At 40.1% G+C, this 25449-nt stretch overlaps 1 protein-coding gene and 1 non-coding gene across 2 annotated transcripts in view; one reads left to right on the top strand and one right to left on the bottom strand.

The window, feature by feature from the left end:
* Nucleotides 1-1885: 1885 nt before the first annotated feature.
* The window catches only part of LRIG3 (leucine rich repeats and immunoglobulin like domains 3), a 46361-nt gene continuing 22797 nt past the window's right edge, over nt 1886-25449 (top strand). Inside the window, exons 1-3 of the mRNA XM_058308346.2 lie at nt 1886-2522; nt 8030-8101; nt 8310-8384. Coding sequence (XP_058164329.1) covers nt 2281-2522; nt 8030-8101; nt 8310-8384 — 389 coding nt within the window. The 5' untranslated portion in view covers nt 1886-2280. The remainder of the gene's footprint in view (nt 2523-8029; nt 8102-8309; nt 8385-25449) is intronic.
* LOC111766371 (U6 spliceosomal RNA) lies at nt 18687-18793 on the bottom strand. Its single transcript, XR_002798442.1, has one exon. It is a non-coding gene; the product is annotated as a U6 spliceosomal RNA (small nuclear RNA).

Below are 25449 nucleotides of genomic sequence, written 5' to 3'. Positions count from 1 at the left end.
TGGTGGTCTGAGTTTGCATACTGTCTGTGGAGATAGAGAGGATATACTTAGGACCTAGCAGCTTCGACAGAATTTGCTAATTAATTGAATTTAGGGAGGGGCTGTTGTGAATGAAGGAAATGTCTAGGAAGACTCAGGTTTCTGGTGATGTCAGGTAGATGGAAAGAGGTGTCATTCTTTGAGATAGTGAACTCAGGAGGAAAAGGTATAGGTTTTAGAGATGGTGAAATTTAATTCCAGAAATGTTATATTTGAACATCCAATTTTAATTTCTTGTTGGTGGTTGACTATATGGGTGTAGAGTTTAGGAGAAAGAATGGTCCTGCAAATATGGTGTGGCAAATATCATCATAAGGGTATAAATGGAATTTATGGAAGAAGATTAAATGATGTAGGAAGAAAGCAGAATGGGAAAAGAAAATGAGCCAGAATGGTACCAAATTTCTGGATGTCTCTGTCATGTGGGCAATGACTGATAAGCAAACCACCACACTCATGCTGCCATGCTTATATACATTGGCATCTACTTCCATTTTAAAAATTGAGTGCACTGAGATGGGAAAATCACAGCATGACTGGTGTGTTTCACCACTTCTGAATAGGCAAAATTATAATTCAAAACAGGAGTGCCAACATTATAAATATTTTCTAATTGGACTCCATCAAAGCCATGTAAGAAATTCACATAAAAGAGGTGGTGGGGTTCATGCTACTGGTGGCAGGAAAGAAGATTGAATATTATGTTCAAAATACTGTCCTTTAACTTCAAGGTGAGTCTTTTCCCTCTCCCTTGAATGAAAGAGCTTACACAGGTGACTTAATGCAGTCAAAATCAATGGACATTAGAATCAGGGTTAAGGTTCCAACTCCAGGAGCTATCTCCACTCAATAATGAACAGCTTAAGAAACTCCAAGTGAGGCTTTGGCAAACGGTCTGCGTGAAACAATGAGCATGAAGTTGGGAGCTTGCTTAAAAAGTTTCCAGTTTTTGCCAGAAACAAATAGGTTACCGTCTCTGAGCCTTTTTTCTCCACCAGAGGAAGAGATTAGCAGATTATCTCTGAGACCTCTGTCATTTCCAACATCTTGTGGCCTGAATCACCTATAAGAGTAAGTCAAGGCAGAGACTGTACTGGGATGTCCTGTAAAACTGAATCCACCCTCCGATTAGGAGGCATGCAAATACTTCTAGCCTGGTAACATTCTCAATTTCGATTACTAACCCATACCCAGGGAGACTATGATACATATACCTACGATACACCTACGTTTTTATTTCAAAATTCAGTTTTCATTTTGTTTTGAAATATTGTTACTACTTGTATAATTCCTCCCTCTTGCATGGGACCTATGATTGCCATAGCAGTTTATGAGAAGATCGTTTTCCATACTTTTCCTCTAACTCCAGGCTGTCAGGACAGCTACTTATGATTCAATATATCATTTCCAATACCCCTACTTTCACATTTTAAAATCGTTTTTATTTTTTGAGCCGATATGTGGAAACACCCATCCAGTATTAAAGTTAAGGAAACTCTTTTCTTTACAACCATTGTTTAATCTGTGAACAGAAGTCTAATTTATAAATTTCTTTATTCTGGAATTGAAAGTTTTCCTGATAACAAAGCTAACCTAACTTTACTCCTCCGAAGTTCCCCAAGTATCGGCCTGTCCGAGAGTTGGCCTCGTATTTGTTCACTTGTGTTACAGGCACACCCTTCAGCCCTTCAACTCCATTTGATATATAATTCCCAGGATGTAGCGGAGACTTAAGTCCAGAGATGCTGGAAAATGTAACTCCGAATTTCCCACAATCTCAGCTCCGCTTTCTCCGCGTCTCCCAGCCCGGGGCTGGAGCCTTGTTATTGTCACGTGGCCGCGGGACGGGGCTGGGACCGGGCGCACCAATGGGCGCGCGCCAGCCTCTCCCCGCCCCGCCTCGCGGCTCCGCGGAGTGGGGACTTCGCGCACCGCGGCGGGGAGGAAGCGAAAAAGTTACTTTTGCGGGCCGTAGGGTCTTTGGCACGTCTACGCTGCTCGGGCTGCAACTCTGCCGCAGTGGGCCGTTCTTTATGGTCCCCCCCCCCCCCCCATTGATGCGGGGAATGAAAAGGCTTCACAGCTGGGAGTAAAAGAAAGGAGTCTACCGGGAGCGAGAGGACCGCGTGCGTGCACGGGCGGGAACGAGGGTGTCCACGCCGCGGCTGGAAGTTTGTACCGGGATCCAAGTGCGCAGCCGGCTGCGGAAGGCCGGGCCCAGCGAAAGGCCGCCGGACCGCGATGGGTGCGCGGAGGCTCGCTGCGCCTGCGGCGGCGCTGGCGCTGCTGCTGGGCGCGGTGCTGGGGCGCGCGGGCCAGGCCGAGAGCGGCCGCCTCGGGCCCGTCGTGCTCGGGCATCCGTCTGGGGTCGCCACCGAGCGGCCGTGTCCGGCTCCCTGTCGCTGCCTTGGGGACCTGCTGGACTGCAGTCGCCAGCGGCTGGCGCATCTTCCCGAACCGCTCCCGCCCTGGGTCGCCCGGCTGTAAGTACTAATCCCGCGGGCGGAAGGTACCCAGCCGGTGCCGGCGTTGGGCCTGGGCGCTCGGGGCACGGTGCGCACCACCTTCTATCAGGGCAGCCCCTCCTGGCCCGGGCCGTGAGCTGCACTTGGTGGGGATGGAAAAGGACCCGTCTTGGGCCTCAGTCCCCGGGTGCCTTGCGAAGGCTGGGTACCCGTCCTGCCTGCCAGAGGCAGGAGAGGCGGCCACCTAGAGACCGCCGGAGTTTGCAGTTCTGTCTTAGAGTTTATGATCCCTTTTCCTCTTCCCAGCCTGTAAGCGAATGCGTCCCTTTAATTTGGGGAACCTCCGCCCCCCTCCCCCAACAGAGTTCGACCACTTCAAGCTGTGATAGACAGCCTTTGGTTGTTCTTTTGCCTGTGCTTCATTTAGCATTAGGCGATTTCTGGGTTCCTTTCCCTACCTCCCTGTGGCCAAATTATAACTCACATTCTCGTTTCTGTAAGAAGTTTTAACACTTTGATCAGTAGGTATGGAAGGGAAGGGACTAGCTTTCTCAGAACCAAGGCAGTGATTTCTGTAGTTCCTAAGCATACCGGGAGAGTTTGAAGGAGAGTGCTAGGTGCTGTTATGCAAGTTTTGGATTCTAGCTGTGAAATATGAAAGCCTGAAATCACTGCCAAATGCGTTGAAGAACAAGGAAGAAAATGTAGCTTAGTTGGAAATGCTGATTCTTTCCAAATTTCATCTCTCTCCTTATTGTCTCTCAGTACCTAGCGGTTTTTTTTTTCTTTTTAAATAGGAGGACTCTAAAATGCAGTTTCACAACTTTTTTTTTTTTTAAAGGTTTTCCGTTTAAAAGAAATAAAATGCCACTTATCTTTCATCATTGAATTAGGGCCTTGCAGAAATGCAATGATAATTAAGTTCTTAAACAATTCTAATAGGCCATCCTAAAAGTAGTAGAAGGTTTTGGTTAGGTAGTTTCAGAAATTGTGTTTTAAATCATTAGGCTAATCTAACACTCTTTAATTGTGAGGCCTTAAACTGTTCAAAGCATGTTCTTTGTAGGTTCTTAATACACCTTAGTTTAATAGAAAGAAAGAATATTAGATTGATACTTTATCTCTTATCATGAAGATGTCTTTAGTTTTTTTATTACAACTGAAGAAGGAGATAAGAAGCTTTAACCCAAAGCAGGAAGACTTTCAATTAGTTGTGGCTAATTCTGTTCAATTGCCTCTTGTGGAGGTCATGCTGCCTTATTCATGAAACGTGAATGGCTCTATTGACAACATATGGAACTGAACATTTGAAAGACTGGGGGTGAACTCCTATGAATACTACAGGGATCAGAAAAGAAAGTGAATATAGTGCTTCTTGGGACGTGTTTTGATATGCTTGTATCATTCACTGCATCTAACTTATAATCAGTAACATCTCAATGTCAGATGGCCTATTGGATAGGCTAGTTTGCGAAACATTTTTATGTGTGTATTTAAATGTCTTTAAAAAATAACTGCATCACTCTTGATTAGAAGTTGAGTTAAACCAAAAAGGGTCCGATACCTATTTAAACATTGCCTTAAAAGTAGCTGACCTAATTAGGATTTTGTTTTGCAGATAATTTGGTGGCACACTAAAAACAAATTACAGTTTATTTGGTTAGCACAGTCTTTAATTACATTTCCGCCAGCAGTAAATTGTCTCAATGCAAGTCCACATTCCTTAAATGTATGTGAAAATAAGTTCCACTTGTATAAATAAGCACTGGGTCTGTTGTCAGAAGCCCCACTGTGATCACTCATTGGACAGCTCTGTCGTTCTGTGCTTCTGTGACTTTTAACCATCTTTGTAGGTGTCACCAGTCCATGTGGTCTAAGTTCTTTTATTGTGTGTCTTTTGTTTGTGCCGAAAGCCTCAGGAGTCTCTTCTCTCATCTTTTAAAAGTGTAGAAAAATACGTGGAATTGAGTTTTATCTTCCCTCTTGATATTTGCAACAGAGGGTATAAGTTGACTCTTTGTGTCAGGGTTCAAAAATAAGTAGAAAAGTGTATATTCTTAACTTCCTTTTTCATTGGTAATTAAAATAGAAGTTTCTTTGCATTAGTTTATAAGAGCACTGTTCAGAAAGTTTAGTGCCTGTATTTGTTTCATTAGTTTTTCCACTTGTTGAATTTGCAAGTAAAAAATTAAATCAACCTGTATTTATTTTACATGCACATGTGTTTTTTTCCTTCTTTATTCAGCTGTAATTTGTTCCCATAGGAGTTATACTTGGAAAGCTGTAAGAGGATGATAATGATGATAATGACACTGTACTGTTTTCCTTTCAAAAAGTAATCTCATACATAGTGAAAGTGACTCTTGAAACAATGACTTTTTCAAGAATCATTGCTTACAACTGCCTTTAAAGGTAGACTTGAGTTCACATCTAGAGTTTGTGTTTATGAAGAACCTAAAGAATGCTTATTGGAGTATATATTATTACTTAAGCCAAAATTGGGAAAAGTTGCTCAGTTGCCAATGAGAGCCTCAAGTACTATTAAAATTCTCACTAGATTTCAGAATTATTTACCTTATCACCTAGCAATGTGTGGGTTTTTTCCCAGGCTCAGGCGAAAGTCTGAAAGGTAGTTTCTGCTGGTGTGACTTCTTTAGTGTTTGTCTGTTATAAATCCTCTGGTCTGTACCAGAATTGGGGGTGGGGTGGGAGGTAATACTCCTTATGGTTTTCACAGCTGTTTTTCTATATTTTCCAGACTAAAACTTGAACATAGCAGGCTGATTTATGAGTCACTTTGGATCAGCGTCTTAAAACAGCTACAGCTTGGCTTTTTGTTTTTTAGCCTTCCAGATTTCTGCTGAATTAGCAGCTCTGCAGGTCCCACTGGGATTGATTAAAAAGCTGTGTTGGATTTGCATTTTAAAATTTGACTTGGAAGTCAGATTCCCAGATGCCAAAAGGAAGAAAATGATAGCTAGAACCAAAAATTGTAAATGAATTATTTTCACATGTATTAATTTGCTTGCTAAAATGTAGTAAAAGGGATTTCAAATACTTGGTCAGCTCTGTTCTGGGCAAATAGTTAACACCTCTCAACCTCACCACCTTCCTATTTCCATTATTAACCTCACTATAATTTTTTTTAAAGTTTCCTGGGAAAGATATTCGTTAATGGAAGTGTAAACTTGAAGAATCTGCCTTCCCTTTTAGCCGTTTTATGAACTTACTGGTTTAGGAAAACAATGGCATTGTACATACATCTTAAATCTGTTTTTAATGGTGTCACTATAAAAACAGTATAGGGATGATTTGGAAAATGTGACATCCTTTAACTGGAAAGTAATCATTTCTGAAATGCAAACTGTTAAGTCTAAATTTAGGTACATTAAAAATTTCATGGCTTTAAGTATTTAGCAGTAAAAGTCACTTGGGTGATTTTTTTTTTCTCCCCCACATATAATGTGGTTTTAATAGTACAGAAAAGTCAGGAATGGAAGTGTGTTACAATAACGGAAATATTTCAGATTGCCAGCGCCTGCTTCTGGATCAGGAATAACTGCTCTCCAGCATGTCCACTGTTGTCCAAAGGGAGTTTCTCATTTAAAAAGTCTCTCGGGAATCTCATCCAGTTACTGGTTAAAAAAAAGTTAAGCACTCAGTCTCACTTCTCACAGGATTGCCTTATGAAATCTCTAAAATGAAGTGAGGAGTATGGTTTTAATTTTTCAATTAAAAAGAAAATCACCTGAATTAAATGTAAATGCCAGATTGGCTCCCTCTCTCCCTTTAAAACTTGAAACAATGGCAGACACAGTTTAATGCTAGTCAGGTGGGCCCAAATGAGGCTTTCTGTTGACTCAGGTTTACCTCCCAGGTGAAGGACTCTTTTCCTTGGTTGTTTTTTTTTTTTTTTTTTTTTTTTTTAACCATGTGGGAAATCTGTGACTGTCTGTGGTGCTAAAAGCATACAGGTTTTGTTTGAAAGCCAACGTGAGCTGTTGGGCTCACGGTTTCCTTGATGAACTCCAGATGGACGTGAGCTGGGCTGTGAGGGAAAGTGTCTGGCTCCGGCGTGGTGAGCAAGCACAGCAGTGGTTGTAATTGCAGCATTTTTATAGTTTAAAGACTGTGCCAGATTTTTTTCATGTTAGAACTCTACCAGAACAAATCTACTCATGTCTGTTACTGTCTGGTAGGTCTTTAGGCAAACGTGTTTCAAATCAAACCTTTGCAGATGTTTTTTTTTAGGTGAAATAGAGAAATCCAGGTTTATTCTCTAAAAATGGGAAGAACTTGAAGGATCTCTGATTTCTCATTGTTAACTACTAGATGTGCACTAAGCAACACAGTGCTTCTCTGGATGCGATTTCAGCTTTTTTTCTTTTTTTGACATATTTATGTATATAACCAATGATTCATGCTTTTCTCCAATCTACTTTGGTTATCGGGACAGTTCATCTTCATTCTTAAACACTGAAAGAATTATTTAGTAAGGGTTGGTTAACCTGATTTCGTGGGGATCTTTAAGCCATGCTGTTCGTTAGCCTGGTGTTCAGTAGCTGTTCAGCCATTTCATTTTCTTTACACCATTTTGAAGGTACATATTCAGGGCAGTGACACCTATAGGGACTATTACCAAGCTTTTTTGATGAATTCTGTTTCATATTTTGAATCTTAAACACTGAGGCGACTTCCTAGCCTAGGGTATTGTGTAGATAGGAAGTTTCTATTCCTGTTTTTCTTTTTTTTTTTTTTAATGCCTATGGAAATTGTTACTAAGGTAGATTGAGTTTTTGAGTATTATGCGCATTTATTTTAATGATTGAGAAGAAGCCTGCTCAGGTTTCCTTACAGTCTCTTCAGCTTTGTTAGGTGGCTGATGTGGTTTAAGTTATTTGTTATATTCCCAAATCCTGAGATTTGGGAATTAAAAATGTTTTCTGCGCTTTCCACTACTCACACACACACGCACATGTGCATTCAGGCACACAGACTGATAATGTAAGTAATTTGGTGCCTTGACCCAGAGAAACAAATCTGTGTGAAAAGCCATTTCTATTTTGACTCTGTATAATAAGGACACTGATGCTTAATTTTATGGTGATAAAAAGATTTCTTGAGGGCTTCAGTTTTAGCAACCTGCTTAATTAGCCATTTTTCATAAGCCATGACTTCATCATATCAAGTTGGGAGTGGGGAGATGGAATGGGACTGGGGAGGGTGAAGCAAAACAACCAGGTCACAAAAGATCTGTTCACCCTGTGCCAAGAAACATCTCTTAAAACGTTTGTGGGCTAAAGCATTTGAATCTGCCAGCCTCCTAAACTAATTTTGTTCTGGGTTTGTATTTTTGAGTGTGGCATGCTTGTTATCATCTAATTTATGGACTGGATGGACAACTAATTTCTTATGTTGTCGTTAGTGTTGATAGAGATATTTCATAAGCCTCTCTGCCTTGCACATCATTAAGCACTATTAGTGATTTTTGGAAACTACTTAATTTTATTTTTGTTTTCTCATAGGGACTTAAGTCACAACAGATTGTCTTTCATCAAGGCAAGTTCCATGAGCCACCTTCAAAGCCTTCGAGATGTGTGAGTTTTACTTGTTTTCTATTTGAGGTTTGAATAAAATGTTACCCAGCACAAGATTTAACTGTAAAGAATATTTGGATTATAAATAAATTACCTAAAGCTTTCTATTCTGGAAGTATCTTTACATAAATTTATAAAGTTGTCACCTCTGTGAATTACATATAACCTAATCAGCTTTTTTTTTTTCTTTTTCTTTTTTGACTTATAGAAAACTGAACAACAATGAATTGGAGACCATTCCAAATCTGGGACCAATCTCAGCAAACATTACACTTCTCTCCTTGTAAGTGAATATTAGCTGGATTTCACATGTATGTTTTCAGGGACCACAGATAGCAGTTCTGTAAGGGAAAGAATCAAGTTCTTGCAAGCAAATTAGGTGACCCTTTTGAATACTTCATTCAGGGTATGATGGATAAGGGTTCTTTAAATTGTTGACTTTTTTACCAGCCTCTAACTATATCATCCTAAATTTCAAGTGTCATAACAAAGCACTTTACACTTTGCTGTCATTGCATTTCCAAGATTCAGAGAAGCCACCTCCACTTTATAGAGACAGGTATTTGATTGTATTCTGTAGGCTAGGACTTGCTGATATTACTCCATGGTTGGCAAAGCATCTGTGGATTACATATTGTGCAGTTTAGTGGAGCTTGACCAGAGTTGTTTTGTGAGGAAAAGTAGGAGTTGGTAATAAACTGTTGGAGGGTACTCTTAAATGTGCTGCCTACAGTGGAAGTCAGCGTTCAGAACCATCAGCTCAAAATATCTGCTTATGCCCTTATCTTAAATATGTGATTAAATCAGAAATAGCCCTGTAATCTGTTATAGTGCACATAGGCTTTTTAAAATAAAATTAAAAATCTTAATTTACCTGTATTTTTAAGCAGACGACATATGTGTATTCATGCATAGAAGGTAAGTTTTGGCCTTCATCTTTTAAAAGTAGCATTTAGCATGCACATGGTTTGAATTCTAAAATTAAGTAACTTACCGCCTCAGTCTCAAATAATTTTAAAATATATTTAAGACCCTGAAGTAAAAAAAAATTTTTCTTCTCTAAACAATCTAAGAAAAAAATGAACATTGTTGGTTGCTTTGGGGAAAGGTGTTGAGAAGGTTGAATTTATACAGTAAATTTCAGGAAAGCTGTTCAATTAATTAAAGTGATCACTAGCCAATTGCTTACATCTGGTGATTTATAGAGGTTTGTTTTTACTGAGGGCCTAGGTCAGCTAAGTCATTGGTGCAGCCTCTGTGTCTGCTTCCCTCCGTTTGAATAAGAGCTAAGTGACATTTGATACTGATGTGGTTTTTCCAAAGATCAGAAACAGAAAAGAATGCAAGAAAAAGCAGTTGGTATTTGACAAATAAACACTGAATTTAAAAAATATTTTTATGCTAGCTTCAATACCTCTTTTCTTTGCTTTTCAGACTTGCGTAAAAATTTTGGAGTCTAAAGGGGATACTGACTTTGCTGTCTTAAAAATCTTAGCTATACTTGTTTGATCGATGGGGCATTTTAATATCAAACACTGCTTGGCTCTGCCATCCTTGCCCTGTGTATTGGCAGATTCTGTCACCAAGTTCAGCAGCGCCTTGACTGTCATTGTATGCTCCATGACTGAGAGAGAGTCTGCAGTGGGGTTTCATAATGTGAATGGGGTGGAGAAAACAGTCTTGGGCATGGTATAGAGTGGCAGCATAAGATTTGTGAGGAAATCGGAAAGTTCTAGTGGAAATAAGTAACCTAGTGATTTTACACTTTAAAGCTGTAACTGGTCATTAGAAAAGTGGAATGAAATCTGGAAAGTTAGAAAGCTTGGAAATTTGAACTCTATCCTGTTTTGTTTTGGTTGGGTTTAACTTTAGCTGAGTGCTATGTGTGAAATCAGCCTGCATAATCTCACTTTCCCCTTCATTTGTTGCAGTACATATGACATTTCTTTGTTCATCTTATGTAATGATCTGATTTATTACCTAGATTACGTAGAATCTGTGAAGAGTAATTGAAGTAATGGGTCTGCTAATTCAATATGGATAGTGAAAGATTGTTTTCATACATATGAAATATCTGGGAAAAAAATGTACATTCCTGGGTATTTTCTTCCACAGATGTTTTGTTTTCTCCTGTGGGTTTCCTTTGATATTGCCGTACACAATCATTTGTATCTAAAACACTTAATTTTTGTGGTGTGTCATGTAGGGTGGAAGACTTTCTTTTATATAGAAGCACTTGAAAATAATCAGACTTAAAAATCAGTGCTTCAGTACAATTCAGAATTTTTTTTAAAAATTGGTTAAACCACATAACATGACTCAGATTGAAAACTTGCGATAGTGCCACAATTAAACCCATATCTTACAAAGTAGTTCTCAGGACTATTTTTGGTACTTTGTAGGAAAAGATATTTTTCTGGATAATTTGTGCAAGTCAGATGATTTGTGCTAAAGAAACGGAAAAGTCAGTTGGACTCTTGAGCATACGATTTAATGTCCATCACTTCTTATTGTGAGGTGGGGACCCCTTGTAGCTGGAGAAGGCTGAGAGGCAGAGAAGGTGGCCCTGATAACACCCTTGTCATCTCTCAGCTGCATGAGCTAACGTTGGGTCAAATGGTGACTGATGTCCAGAGGTGAATCCAGTTTGGGACCAGTTATGACAATGTCAGGGAAGCCTGGGTTTTGGCGTGACGATTGAATATGTTGAACTTCCGCATTATCAAAGCTTGTCCTTAAACTTTTTAGGTCTCTTTTAGAATGTAAAATGCCTAATAGACCAGCTCTCCTTTGAATCCCACACAAAACTGGCTCCGAAGTCATTTGGCATGCTAGGGGCAAGACATGTTTTGTGTTTTCACAGTCTCCTATCTGGAAGAATGGACTATTTTGAGGAAAGATATGGAATAATCTTTGGAATGAACGTATCTTAGTCAGACTCTGCTCACCTGGCATCATAAGTACATTAATTTTGTCACTTACGATAGTTAATAGCTTTGTGTGACGTGGCATGAGCTGCTCTAGCGTTGGACATTTTTAAAGCCTGTGACTTAGATTCACAGTTTTGAATTGTGAATTACGTAACATTGTTCCCAAACAAAAGAGGCCTTATTGGCCATTAAACAGTGCTAGCTGGATTTAGTTTTGACACAGGTGGTTTGTATAGCATCATCCAACATGCAGATTCTTGCATGGTGTCCTGGGGTTGAAAGATCAGTGGGCATCAAAGGACCACTTAGAGTGTTTGCTAAAAATGTAAATTCCCTAACTTTATCCCAGGAGAGTTCAAATCATTGGGTTTGGGTGTAGCTGAGGAATATCCACTTTTAACACTTCTTCCCTACTGATTCTGATCTCATATTGCATAAATATTTCTGATATTACTGACAGTCATGCTTATACTCATATAAGACTTTTGTCTTTATTTCTTATCTCAAAGGGAGAGAATTCCTCCCAAGTCCATCATTCTCTTCATAGACTGTCATCTTTCCAGAAATGACATCATCATCTTTGCAGAGAGGTTAATGTAAATACTGACCACCTTTGCTGATGGGGACCCCAAAACTTTAGCTCTACTGACAGAAAGTCATTGAGGAGATTTAAAGCAAAGTGAGGTGATTTGATTTGTTATTTGAAAAATGTCCCCCTGCCTTTAGAGTAGAGAATGGCCTGGAGATGGCAGGGGGGTGGATTAAGGGGGCAGGTAATTAGAAGACCATTGCAATAGTCCAGGAGAGGCGATGGCTCTGTTCCAAACATAGCTCTGATCATGGCAGTGCGACACTGATTAAAAGTAAAGCTCAGGTCAGGTGGCCTGGAATTACTTGCTAGCTCTACCCAAGATTTGTGACCTTGGGCAAGTTACTTACTGTCTGTGTTTCTTCAGTTATAAAACGAGAAGAATAATGCCTACTTCTAGGGTTCCTGTGAGGATTAGCAGAGAGAATATACGTAAAGTTGATTGATAATCCGGAGTGTTGCCTTGTGTTAGCTATGATGGTGAGGAGGAGGATCTTTATCGTTCATGCGTCTAGAATTTATTGAATGCCTACCATGTGCCAGACTCTTTAATTGCTAGGTCCACAGCAGTGAAGAAAACAAACTCCCTCTTATGACAAAGCGTCCATGCTAGTGAAAGGGGGAAAAATAAACATACTTTAAAAAGAAAAGAGAATTTTTGTTTGTGACAAGAGCTGTGAAGGAAGCAAAAGGAGGCTAATGAGTTCATGCTATGGCAGTCGCTGACTTCCCCACAAGATAGGGAAGTCCTCTTTTTTCAATATATACAAAATGCTACTCTGTGCCACAGGCACTGTTCTAGGCTTGGCTGTGGGGACTCAGCAGTGACCAAAAGAGACGAAAGTCTCTGCCCTCATAGAGCTGTCTCTCCCATGGACGGGGAAAGACAAAGAAATAAATGAGATGTAGTAAGAAGGTGAGCAGTTCCCCGGGTGAAATGAAAGTAGAGATGGATTTAAGACTTTGTGAGGAAGAGGGGATGAACAGTTTGAAATGGGAGGCAGGGAGGGTCTCACGGGGAAGGTGACATTTGAATCAGGACCGAGTGAGGTGAGTGAGGGAGTCAGCAGGGTGGGAATCGGATCCTCTAACCCACCCCTCAGGCCCACTTTACCTTGTATGTCCAACCCTCACGTGGTAACAAAATGACTTTGTTTGCATTTTTATTCCCTACACACAGGCTTCTGTGGGGGCCCTGTGGCCACCTCTTATTTTCTCCAGCACCTAATACAGTGCCTGGAATATAATTGGTGCTTAATTTATTGTGTGCATTAAGGAATATTTATAGACCAGCTGCATGCACTCAGTCTTGACTCAGACAGATTGCCTCTTATACATTTAGTCTAAACCAGCGGCTAAAGATTTACTGTGGAAATAGAGCGTACTTACATTTTACCAAAAAAAATAAATAAATTACAGCCACCACCACAATAATATGTTTATTTTTTAAAGAACGAGAGAAGTAATTTAAGTAGCAATTTAAGTAGCGCAGGAATTCAGCTCACCATTTCAGCCAGGCAACACGTGCTCCAGGGTGCAAGTGAGGGAGGAAATGGAAGCCCCTTCCCGTTTGCCTTTCCAGGGCCAAGTATCTCCCCACACCAAGGGTGACTTTTCCTACCATCCAGAACCAGCAGACGTGAATGACTTCATAAGGTCCTGAAGTGAGAATTCAAATGACAGTTCACGTAAAGCTGATCTGTTCTAATGCTGAAGCTGAAAATGGGCTGTGTTTTATCTAACATCTGGTGTTACACAATTCACGTGTCCTGGATACTCGAGATGCTTTGAGGATTCAGGGACAGTATGGGACTTAGGCTCTTCCTTCGGAGGTCAGATGCAGCTCATACACTATAGAGAAGAGTAGTGGGTAATAGGGAGCTGCGACAGTTTGGGCAGTGTGAACAATAGGCATAGGATCCTGGAAAGGCCAGTGGTTTTCTTTTTTTTTTTTTTTTCAGGTTTGAAACTCCTGCAAGCATAGCACAGCTGGTTCTCTTGTGACATTTGTAGGGTCTGTGTCTTAGTGAGCTTTCAATCCCTGTGGCAGCCCAATACAGATGCTGGCACATAGGAGATGCTCATTAAGTGTCTGACTGCTTGAGAGAGATAATGAGCCTTTGTGCAGTAGTGGAGAGACCGGAACTGGGAATCGGGCACATGGATTTTTATTTAGTCTCACACTAAATGACCTGTTCAACCATAGACCGAGTTAATGAACTCTTCTTTGTTTATCTGTAAAAATGGTAAAAAAATGTTTGCCCATCTCTCTCAGATGGTTCCGATTAAGATCAAATGGCGCAACGTACATGAAAGGGCTCTGCAAACTGTGAGCAGCAGCAGCTGCTGCAGTTTTGGTTATGGTGGGCTTGGCAGAGGCTTGAGGCAGTGGGCCAGGCAGGGAGGTGTTGTGGACCCGTGACCACGAGAGTCACCAGAGGGCGCGTTTTAGAAATGTTACCCTGACAGCCATCTATAGCACACAAGAACTTTGGGATCAGTTATCAGGAGAACTTCTGTTCCCTTCAAATGATTCAAGAAATATGTGGGCACCCAATTTTTAATTAATAGCTCCTCAGCATTTCTAACCTGAGGGCCTGTGTATGTAGAAGGTGAATTTTGAGGTGTTCCCAGTGCCCAGCAGTAATGCCTGCAGTCAGTGCTAATGAACTAAGAAGAATGCAGCTTGCTCTCTGCCCCCAACACGAAGACGAAGGGGTGACTGGTGATGCCTGGGGTGATAGGCAAGGGCGAGTGGGGTCTAGAGAGGAAAGGGGGCTTGGGTAAGAAGGTAGGTTCCAGCACATGGAGCTGCTTCCGTGCTGAGGTATTTGGATCTTCACAGGTTTGGGCTACTCATGGAAGACATTTTTTAGCAGTGGAATGAAATGAGACTACTTCAGTAAAGCACAGAAATCTGCTTCTTTCCTTTTTTTTCCACATAGTCATTAAACAATGCCCATTTGCAAAATCAAGTGCCATAAAGACAAAAATGATAAGGTGGTGTTCTAATTGACAGTCTTAAGAGCCTTGCCAAGAGTCTGCTCTCCAGAGATCCTTGGTGCTGTTCTGTGCTCCGAGTGCCACTGTATGTCAGGCCCACGTGTCTTTTTTCCACAAAGGGAAATTGGCCATGGGGGGTGGGGTAGGAGGTCATATGGCTGTTGACTTCTGTGTGATGAATCAGGCGGATTTGAACTGGTGATCAGAACTGTGAGAATTTCATCCATTGCATGCATTTTCTCATTACATTCCAAAAATCAGACTTTAAAGGAATCTTTTAGGAGACAGTGATTCGAGAAACTGTTGCTTGGTTGCATGACACAGGGTCCATGTAAATGAGTCCTCAATTTATGACATTAAAAAGGGTATTGATGTTTCCATAAGTTCACAGCCCAGAGATAAAGGCAGATACAGGGATTACACATTTTGAATAATTTTATAACTATGTGGCCAGTATTTGCAAAGAGGTCACCAGTTTTTCTTATTAATTAAGGAAGTTGGGAAGCAGCTTTAGTCAGAATAGAACTTCAGTTTTTGGAGGAATCAGGGAGCTTTCCTCTGATTAACTGGACACAAACCATATCCCATCCTTACCCATGGAATTTGACCATCTTAACTGCAAAATGTATCCCCAAATGTGTGCTCTGCAGATGCAGATGAATGAATTAGTGTCCTTGTAGGTAAAGGATGTCACAGTAGAAAGATATAACCTTCACCAGCACAAACAAGTCAGGCATTATTGGGTTTAATGAAAAGAAGCTTATGAAGTGCAAGTCTTAGAAAATAAACACACAAACATCTTAATATGGTAAGTTGTATTGGATGTTAAAATATTTACCTATGATTTGCCCATAAAAGAGAATTTACTTGTAGACAGAGCAGTAGTTGAGACAAACACTCTAAGTTTATGGTCACATTTAATCATGAACTCATCCTCAGAATGCAAGCTTTGTAGGTTTTATATTCTCCATTTAGACTGACTATATACAAAACATAAACTTGCAAATGTGATGTGGCTCTTTAAACCCTTCTGTGACTTCCCATTGCTCTTAGATCAAGAGCAAGATCATTCTCAAGACATACAAAGCGTGACCTGTATCGTCTTTTCCCACTGAGCTTTCTCTAGAATTGTTCCTCTCTTTCCTTCCTTGGCCTCCATCCTTGGAGTGTGCCAAGTTGCTCCCGTCTTGAGATCTCTTTGCATATGCTATTCCCTGTGCCTAAAAAGCTTCACCCTTCTTCTCCTTCTGCTAAGTCAGACTCAGGGTCCCCCGTATAGTCTTCCATATATAGTATATCTTGATCCTTTAATGTCCATTTCCCCCACAAGCATGAAACTTCACAAAAATTGAGATTATACCTGTTTTTCTGCCCATTTTTAACCCTGGTATGTAGGGCAGTGCCCAGTGCATGCACAGTATTTGAATGGGTCGCCTGGCTCAAATTCACAGTTATTTGCGGAAGAAACTATTGGTTAACTTTTCTGGTTACTACCTCTCAGTATACACATAAAATTGTTTTCATTGACAAAACTTGGCAATTGGAAATTTGATTTGACACAGTGACCTGCTAGGCAGTTTTCTTCGGTGGTGTTCCTTGCAGCCCATGAAATGGACCCTCAGCCCCTTGACCTCCCACCGTAGTTCACCTCCAACACTCCTCTGTTACCAGTGTTTCTCCTGAACCCAAACCATTGTCTCATCCTCTCCCCCAACCACATTCTTGATGTCTGCTTTGAAGTATCAAATGCAGCTTCTACCAGAGACTTCTCTAAGCTGAATGAGCCTTGTTCTGCCAAGACAGACAAAATATCACAGCTAGTTGCTTTTCATAGTTGGGGGAGGCAAGATTCAACCTGTCTCTGTATCCTGACCTAGTTAACTTTCCTCCTCCTCCTCCATTTTCAGTTTCTGTTCTGTCTCCTATAGGCTACAGGATCAGGACTCTAATTGAGTAGAGAGATTAAAACAATGAAACAAGGCTCTAACCCGTACTGCCTCTTCTTTCTTTGGCTGGAAGATACTTAAGTACTAAAATCAAAATAGGGAAAGGAAAGACAATTATAAGCACCTCCTTTCTTAAAATCACCCAGCTGACTCTCTCCCTCATTTGCATAGCTTTAGCTACAAGATAGAACAGCCTCCAGAATGAGGTGGAAGGAGAAGTGAAATTAAAGGTAATATTCATTCAGCTGTGAAGTTACCGTAGAGCGTAGGATAAACATGGTATACATCGTTGGACTGCCAGTTTTCCTACATGTGAGACATTTTTATGTTTTTGCAACGAAACAGATATATTAAGCTGAATCAAAATGAGCATAAGTGTTTAGAAAATACAAGATGCTTTTGAACTTAATCACTATTACTGTGTGATCCTGGGCAGGTATTGGCCTAGGAATAAAGGGCAGTACTCTTCAAAGATGAAGATGTTTACTGAAGGTCAGGGCAAGTAGCCAGTTAATAGGATAAACTTCCCTTTCTCTTATTCTCCTTTCCTAGTACTTCCTTGCATTTCCTTTCTTACCACTATCCCATGTATGAGGGTGAAGAAAAGGTGAGAGGAATTGGAAGTAAATATTTTGCTGTATTATATAACTGGTTATAACTCATTTTTTTCTTAGTATTCGCACACAATCCTAGTGACTTGGAACTGGGAGGGAATTGGGAAGCACACTTCTGTCTGGAAAAATCTCTGGAAGAGAGGTGGTCCAACCTCTTCTTGAACAATTCCTGGGACAGAAAGCCTACTTCTTGGTGAGGAGCCATTGCATCGTTGGGTAGTTGTAATTGCTAGGACTTTTTTAATGTTAAGCTGAGCTCTGCTCTTCTGTAGTTTCCATTGTCTTAGTTCTGTGTGCCGGCAGAACAACCTTTTCTAGTTTGTGTACAATGATAACTTAAAAATCTTAAAATATAAATAAGGTTTTATTTAAGTTCTGTATTCTCCTGACTCAAATTCTAATGTGCAGTTTTTATATGGCACAGGGTCCAGCCCTGTGCTGTTTAGTAACACTTTCTCTGATGATAAGAATGTTCCATATCTTTCCTGTCCAATTTGCAGTAACAACTACACACAGGGATATTGAACACTTGAAATGTGGCTAGTGTGACAGAGGAATTGAATGATTTAATTTTTAATTTTAGTACCACATGTAGTTAGCGGCTGCTGCACTGGCCAATGTGGGTCTTAAAGTCTTCGTTGTCACACACCTCTTAAGCATGACGATGTATTGGTTGGTGCCCAGAATAAGGTATTTAAGATGTGGTCTGGCTAAAACAATATGGCGGGGCTGACATCTCTCTTGATCACAATACTGGACCTTAATGAAGCCCAAGACTATATTAGCATTTTAAGCAACCATGTTGTATTGTTGACTCATATTGAATTTGTGGTCCCCTGACCTAAGTCTGTTGTCAGGTTCACAAGAATTGCTTTCAAATAAGGCCTTGTATAAATAATTGGTTAAAAATTTAAAACATTGCCTTTATCTCTGCTTAATGTCTCTCATTGCGTCAAGATCATTGTTTTTATAGAGTGAGAGGTTTTAGAGCATGGTCTGTCTAATGAGCTCTACTCTTAGTTTCAAGGCATTTGCACTGATTATTTGCATGCTGAGAACACAGGAGCACAGGAAGGACTGGTAGTGGCCACCAACAGCTTCCCTAAAGGTTGATGTCAGACTATGAATAAAGACAGGGCATGTGAAATCACCTGCCTATGTGACTGCATTCTCTGTGTCTCATTCACAAGGACAAGTTAAATACTTGGTGACATCAAGACATTCTGCATCCGTGGTGTTCCTAGTCTACTAGTTTATGAATCATATCAGAGAATAGAATGACGTTAATTTAGTCCAATGGATTCATACGGAATTAATCCTCTGTATGGTAATTTATGGTTCAGAATAATGATGTCATGTTTTCTGGCTCATACTACCATCTTAAGTAACAATTCTTTATATAGGCTTTTTTTTTTAATCTTATAAAAATCTAAGTTGAATTATTTCTGAGTAAAAAAAAAGTTATGGTAACTTTTTTTTTTTTTTTTTTTTTTTTTTTTTTTTTTAAATATGGAACGCTTCACGAATTTGCGTGTCATCCTTGCGCAGGGGCCATGCTAATCTTCTCTGTATCGTTCCAATTTTAGTATATGTGCTGCCGAAGCGAGCACTATGGTAACTTTTTTGAGGGAAGGTTTTACTGTTTATTTTGGTCTGTATGGACAAAATGAGTATATTTATTGATGTTTTACTGGAGACTTCCTTTTAAGCATGCTTGGCTGAATGCATCCATTTCTTCTTAAAACTTTCTTAAAAAAATTAAAAAGTACTCACCTTTAGGAATAAGGAGAAAATAGGAGGAGCAGCCCACATAAAAGAAATCTTAAAAGTTTTGGAAGGAAATGGACAAATTGTAGCTGATTTAAAAGAGGAGGGAAAGTGGTTTGACCCAAAAGAACAAGCATTTTTGTTTCACAGAACCCTGGCATAGTTCAGGAATTCAAAACCTGCAAAGGTGCAGGAATGCAAAAGACTGAAAACGGGCATTGGTTAAAATTCTTTCATAAGAAGCAATCAGACTTTCAGGTTCCTCCTCCAAATCAAAAAGCCCCATGACTGCCTCTCTCAATGCAGGCAGAAGAATGGGCATTCACTTTCTGGAGAGTGTGATCAAAAAGTCTCCTGAATTTGGGGCACAGGCTAGCTGGGGTAGTGAGTAAGAAATGTGGATAGCATCTTCTGAAATGAGGGAAATTAAGTCAAATCCAAGTACCAGAGATGGCTTCCAGATTTTTTCCCTTGCTAGTTTTCCCAAATACTGGCAGTAATGCTTAGACTCACCAGACTAGAAATTGGCAGATTTGCGAGAAAAGACCCATAGACCCTGTCATTTGGATATCCCATTGTGAAATATCCCCTCCCAGTCACCTTGTGATGAAATTCACAAGCCAACAAGCCCACACCACATGCACATCCCTCAGTAAGTTTTTTAGTGTTTCTTTATTAACTATTAATGAATAACCAGTGACCACCAAACTTTTGAGGATGTTTCTGACAATGCAGTGAAGAGTCTGAAACAAATTGGGAAAGGATACAGAGATAATGGAAGGAGAAGAGAGCTTCATATCAACCTAATTATCTTTGGAGAGAAAAGAGATATTATAACCACAGAACAAAAGAATGGTAAAATATGTTTTTTAGAATGAAGAGAGAATAAGGAGGAACTCTGAGTGTTTAAAAATATAGTACCAGAATTTTTTAAAAATGCTAAAGAAAGTGTTGGAAGAAAGTTGAGGAAATCTCTTAGAAGAACCAAAAGGCAAAGGGATAGAAAGCAGGAGAGGAAAAAAACTGAGCAGAGGATTTACTAGGAGATCTCGCACCCAAGTAATTGAAGTTCCATAAAAGACATCTGATGAACAGGGAGGGAAGAAATTATCAAAGATACCAAAATCTTCCCCATAACTGAGGAAAGCAACTTCCAATTTGAAAGATCCTACAGAATGTCAACACAAGGGTACATTGTTGTGGAATTTCAGAATACCAGCAGTAAAGAGAAGCTTTGAAAGGAGATAACAAGTAAAACAAAACACAGAGCAAGTTGTCTGTGAGGACTGACAGTGGTTCTCTGTGTGTTCCCAACAGCATCAGCATCACCTAGGAACTTGGTAGAAGTGCAGTTTCCCACCCCAGCTGTATGTGTTTCAGTCAGCCTCCTGAGTGTGATGTGGGCTGAAGTTTGAGAACCAGTGGAATAGAGCATATCAGTTCTTTGGCTTCTCATGAGTTAGAAATCTGTAAAAGCTATATTACAGTTCTAAGGGAAAATGATTTTCTAACCTATGCTCTGTACCACCCAAACCATCAATCCTATAAAGACGCTTTCAGACATGAAGAAAGAAAAAAGTGACCTTCTAAGCTAATGGAAGATGTGTCCCAAGAAAACAAGGGAGTAAACCAAGAGGAAGGCATGGGATTCAGAGAATGGGGTTCTAATGAAGAAAGAGGGGAAAGAAATCCACCAAAAGTGAGTCTAGGTTCTGTAAGAGGCTGTAATTTTTACATGACAGTTGTATGAAGCCTCTGTAGCAAATTTGGTTATTTGAAGTATTTGTCATCTAAATCTAGAGTTGCAACTCATTAAACCTGAAAGAGACCATTCCATTCCATTTCTCTCAGTTTACAGGTGAGAAAACCAAGGTTTATGAAGTGAAGACAGAACCAGGAATAGCATCAAAATTTCCTGGTTGGGCATAATGGTTAGTTATGACTATTGTTAGTAACAGTGTTTTGAAGTTCATTATTTGTAGCAAATGTGCCATCCTCATGTAAGATGATATTAATAGTGGAAAATCTGAGGGGGTGGGGTGGGGTATAGGGGAATTCCTTGTATTTTCTATGTGACTTTGCTGTAACCTAAAGCTTCTTTGAAATTAAAGTGAAAAAAATCAGACACTGGGGGAACATATAGGAAAATTGTCACTGTACTTATAAGATAACATATCTACAGTGATGAAAGACACAATGAAAAATTTTTGTGTTTTATTTTTGTATTTAAAGCTTTTGTCTTTGTTTTGGGGGAGGTTTTTGGTAGCAGAAGGGTCACAACTGTGGCAGGGAACGATCACTGTTGCAGGGTATCGGTGATGGGGGACATATGGGGAGGGATCCACCTGGACATGCCTTTAGGGAATATGAATATGTCAAGTGGTCATGGGGTGTTGCCTTGGTGGGTGGAGATCCACACAGTAACCCAAAAGAATATTGAATTCCTATCCAGGGAAGTCCTGCTACATTCTCTAATAGGACAGCAAGAATCCCTAAAGTACATGGGCAGGGCCTAGTGAGGGAGGACAGACCAATACACCAGGCCCTTGACATTGATGATTGTACTTATGATCCTTGTTCTTATGAAATTGAATCTTAGCCTAGTATTTTATTTTGCCTGAGAGTTACCTCCTGAAAGCCTCCTTTTTTCTCAGATGTGGCCCCTCTCTAAGCCAAAGTCAGCATATGCACGCTCTACTTTCCTTATGGCGTGACCCTGACTCCCAGGGATGAGCATCCTTGAAGCACCAAGGGGTTATTATTTAGCAGCAAGTAGTGATGCATTTGGAAAAAGACCTTGACTAAAAGGGGGAATATTAAATACAAATTAGTTTTTATGGCAAAGAGATTTCAAAGTGAGATAGGAGGTTATTCCAGCGGTTACACTTATGCACCTCTCAACAGGATCTCATCGACTGCCACAGTACACAGTGCCTGGAGCAGGGGGGCCCCTGAGGCCTCTAGAGACATCTAGGCAATATAGACAGAGCAGACGGAATTCAGCACCCTGTCAGTGGATCTTACCTTGGAATGTATGTTCCCCAGAGTTAGATTCATTTACAATTTCCCTGCTTATGACTCTTCTGCCCTTTTATTTGAACCTGTAATTACGCTATACAGGTACTCATTAAATGTGTGTCCCAGAGACTTAAATCTTTGGTCTGTTCATATGCTGGTTGAGCCCTGAATCTCAGCAGATTTGCAACACCTGTTCTCCAGTTCATTCGATTCCCTCAGGACAACCAACAAAAGGACGATGATGGCCAATACTTATTCCAAAAAACAGAGTATCTACAACTGCAAGCAAGACAGTTCCAACCATCTGCCTCCATGGAATCTAAGCCCCCTCTCAATAGTAAACAGAGTGGGCATCACCATCTTAAAATCCTTAAGACTGAGGAATGCATAAACATAAGGGGGAATAACATAAGGGGAAATGCAAATATGGACTAAAGTAGACTTATTGTAACATTGATATAAAGGCATTAGTCACTAGAGGTTCTGAGGGGAGAGAAAGGGAAGAATAGGTATAACATGCGGCATTTTGGGGACATTGGAATTGTTCTGAATGACATTGTAATGATGAATATGGCTGTTATACATTTTGTCAAAACCTATAAAATTGTACTATACAAAGTATAAACTCAATTGACCATGGTTAGTAGCAGTACTTCAATATATATTCATCAGTTGTAACAAATATACCACACTAATGACAAATGTTGTTAATGGGGAAAGTGTGGGAGGGGGAGGAGGTGGGGTATATGGGAATCAGCCTATATTTTCAGTGTAACATTTATGTAATCTAAAGCTGCTTCAAAAATAAGATAATTAATTTCACTTAAAAAACCTTCCTGCTTGGGGATATGTGGTTCGAATTGCTTTATCTCAGAGATCCTACTTTTAGCAGTTTGATTAATGTGTAGTATCACCTAATTTTATGTTTCTTCTCTGGCTGGCAGCTGTAATGAGCCTCCTGTTTTCTGATATCCAGATACATCTTGAACAGCAGTGAATATAACTCCTAGGGGCTAATCTAAAGCTCAATCTAGAGTTTCTGAACCAATCAAGATTGTTTGGTCACTTTAGGATCTTGAGCCCATTCATTTAATCTTGAAGTCTGGGGGGAACCAAAGATTTACTCAGGTAAATCACAAACTGATGAGAGGCTCACAACTTAACCTCAACACTGTGCTGTTATGTGAAAATGGCTATGAAAGGATAAAGGAGGAAGTAGGTAGAGAACAAAAACTTTAAATTTTACTGAATCAAAGTAGAGTTAGTTTTTACTGTATATACTTTAATGACTACAGATTAAAATAATTGTTCAGTAAGTTCTTTGGTATCATGTAGTCTAAATTGAATTTATTGGGAATCAAAGTAGGGTTGTTTTTTATGTGATATGACTGGGCTTTTTTATTCTCATTTTTAACGTGCATTATAACTGGGCCCTGATTATCCTAGGACCTCTGTATTAAAGCATTGTGGCCATCTTTATCAATTTTGTGATTCAAAAAATTATATTTTATGCTGATCTGGCATTTAGCTGAAAGAATTAACTGACTCTTTGTACCTTACATTGTGCCTTACTTGCTATTTAGTATCATTAATTCTTAATCAGCAATCTTTTTCCTTGCAAAAGTTTCCTTAGTTGGCTTTATTCTTTAATGCCACAGTACCAGTGGGCCAGTCTAAACAAGTGATCTTTTAATGAAACTTCTTAATTATCTTTTTTAGAAAAGAGATGAGCAAAGACAGTATATTTTTATCTGCATGGGAGAGTTTCTTTGCTTGCCAAATCTCTGTTAAAAGAAGCATAATATTATGGTGTGTTAGTTATTCCAACAAAAGTGGTTTCAAGGAAGCGTCTTTCCAGGGGTGGAGGTGCTTGTTGGAAGTATAGAGGACCTTTAATGTGTCTGAAAATGTCATATTTTCTTTAACAACTTGTAATCCCTTTAAGATTCTTGACTGCAAGTTATATATAGAAATCAGTATTTCCTTGGGGCCAGGTAGACTCTACCAGTCAATACATTTAATATGCTTGCTCAAGAGCTATTTGTGTGGAGTGGCCATGGATTCAGCAATTTGTTAGTTGCAATAACTGAATTGGGCTTAAAGGATATGTTTAGAGTAATGCATTCTAAGAGAAGGGGGCACTGCAAATGAAAAATGGTTCCAAATTCAATTGCAGTATGGCACTGAGGGAAAAATGCTTCATGAACACACCTTTTCTAAACAGCTGAGATTGTGCATCTTAACACATCACAACTGCAAGACCTTATGCTATCTGTTATCTCATGCAATAGGTAGGAGATAGTTAAAACTATTGACAGATACTTCTTATTCATCAAGAGGCTGCACTTTGGTTCAGGAATTCCAGTAACCCAATGTTCTGGTTCTTCACTAAAAAACAACATTCTACTCCATGACTCTCCTTTCACGCTCTGGAAATAAACTAACATGTATATCCGCTTAATTGTAGGTGATGGTTCTTTTGAGATACTTTTGCTTTCTGGAGAGCACAGTGTTCAAAAAGTAGAATTAATCACTTCGTGATTGTATCATTAACTTTATAAGTTATATTTTATTATTAATTTGGCCCATGTTTAACATTTAGTACATGGGTTTGGAGTACAAACGAGCACATTTCTTGTATTTGAAAAAGCACACTTACAAATAACCATTTATTTGTGATTGTAGACACATTCCAATACTAGTATTGGGTTCTTCTCATCACTGCCGACCCTGACTTAAGTAGAGGGCCCCTCTGGGCTCTGCCTCCCATATCAGAAATGCAAAATACGATGACTTTTCATCTCATAAAAAAAATAAAAGTTTGGTAAGAGGGTGAATGCGAACCAGTGGTGCTGGTAGACTGGACCCTGAGCTGGAAACCGGAGTATGTATGTCAGTGGAAGAGAAAAGCACAGCTCCTGCCATGGAAAACCAGAGAAAGAATTTTGCTTCACCCCAAAAGTAGACATCTAGGCAGACCGTCACCGTTATCCCACCACCATCCTCTGTCCTCTGCATGGAATTGTGAGCCTTCTGGTCTTGCCTGCTCACTCCACCCCAGTCTTCCACTGCTGCCAGAGCACTCTATAATGCACTTCTGATCTTCTCACTCCACCATTTGAAATCTGTCACCCTCCCTCCCTGGTTGTTCTCGAGATAAAGGTCACGTGCCTGACGAGGTTTACAGGACCCCACTTGACCTCCTCACCTCTCCTCCCAGCTACGTAACTCTTGAGCTTCTCTTTCTTCAGTCTCCACCCATATACTCAATACTCTGGCCCCATCTAGGTTCCCTTTCCTCAAAGGGAGGCAGCCCCGCCCTGCTCTCACTGGCCTGAGTCTTGACGCAGGTCTTTGCCTCTCCTAGGAAGCCTCACCTCCTCTCCCCTAGGCCCAGCTAACTCTGGTTCCTTACATCTCAGCAAAGCAGACCCCCATGTCCCTCCTTAGGCTCCTTCACTGCTCTCCTTTCTTTGTCATG

This window comes from Dasypus novemcinctus, chromosome 12 (assembly GCF_030445035.2).
Source record: "Dasypus novemcinctus isolate mDasNov1 chromosome 12, mDasNov1.1.hap2, whole genome shotgun sequence".
NCBI classification, from domain to species: domain Eukaryota; kingdom Metazoa; phylum Chordata; class Mammalia; order Cingulata; family Dasypodidae; genus Dasypus; species Dasypus novemcinctus.
The sequence above is the reverse complement of the archived record's forward strand: the minus strand, read 5'-3'. Positions and strand labels throughout refer to the sequence as shown.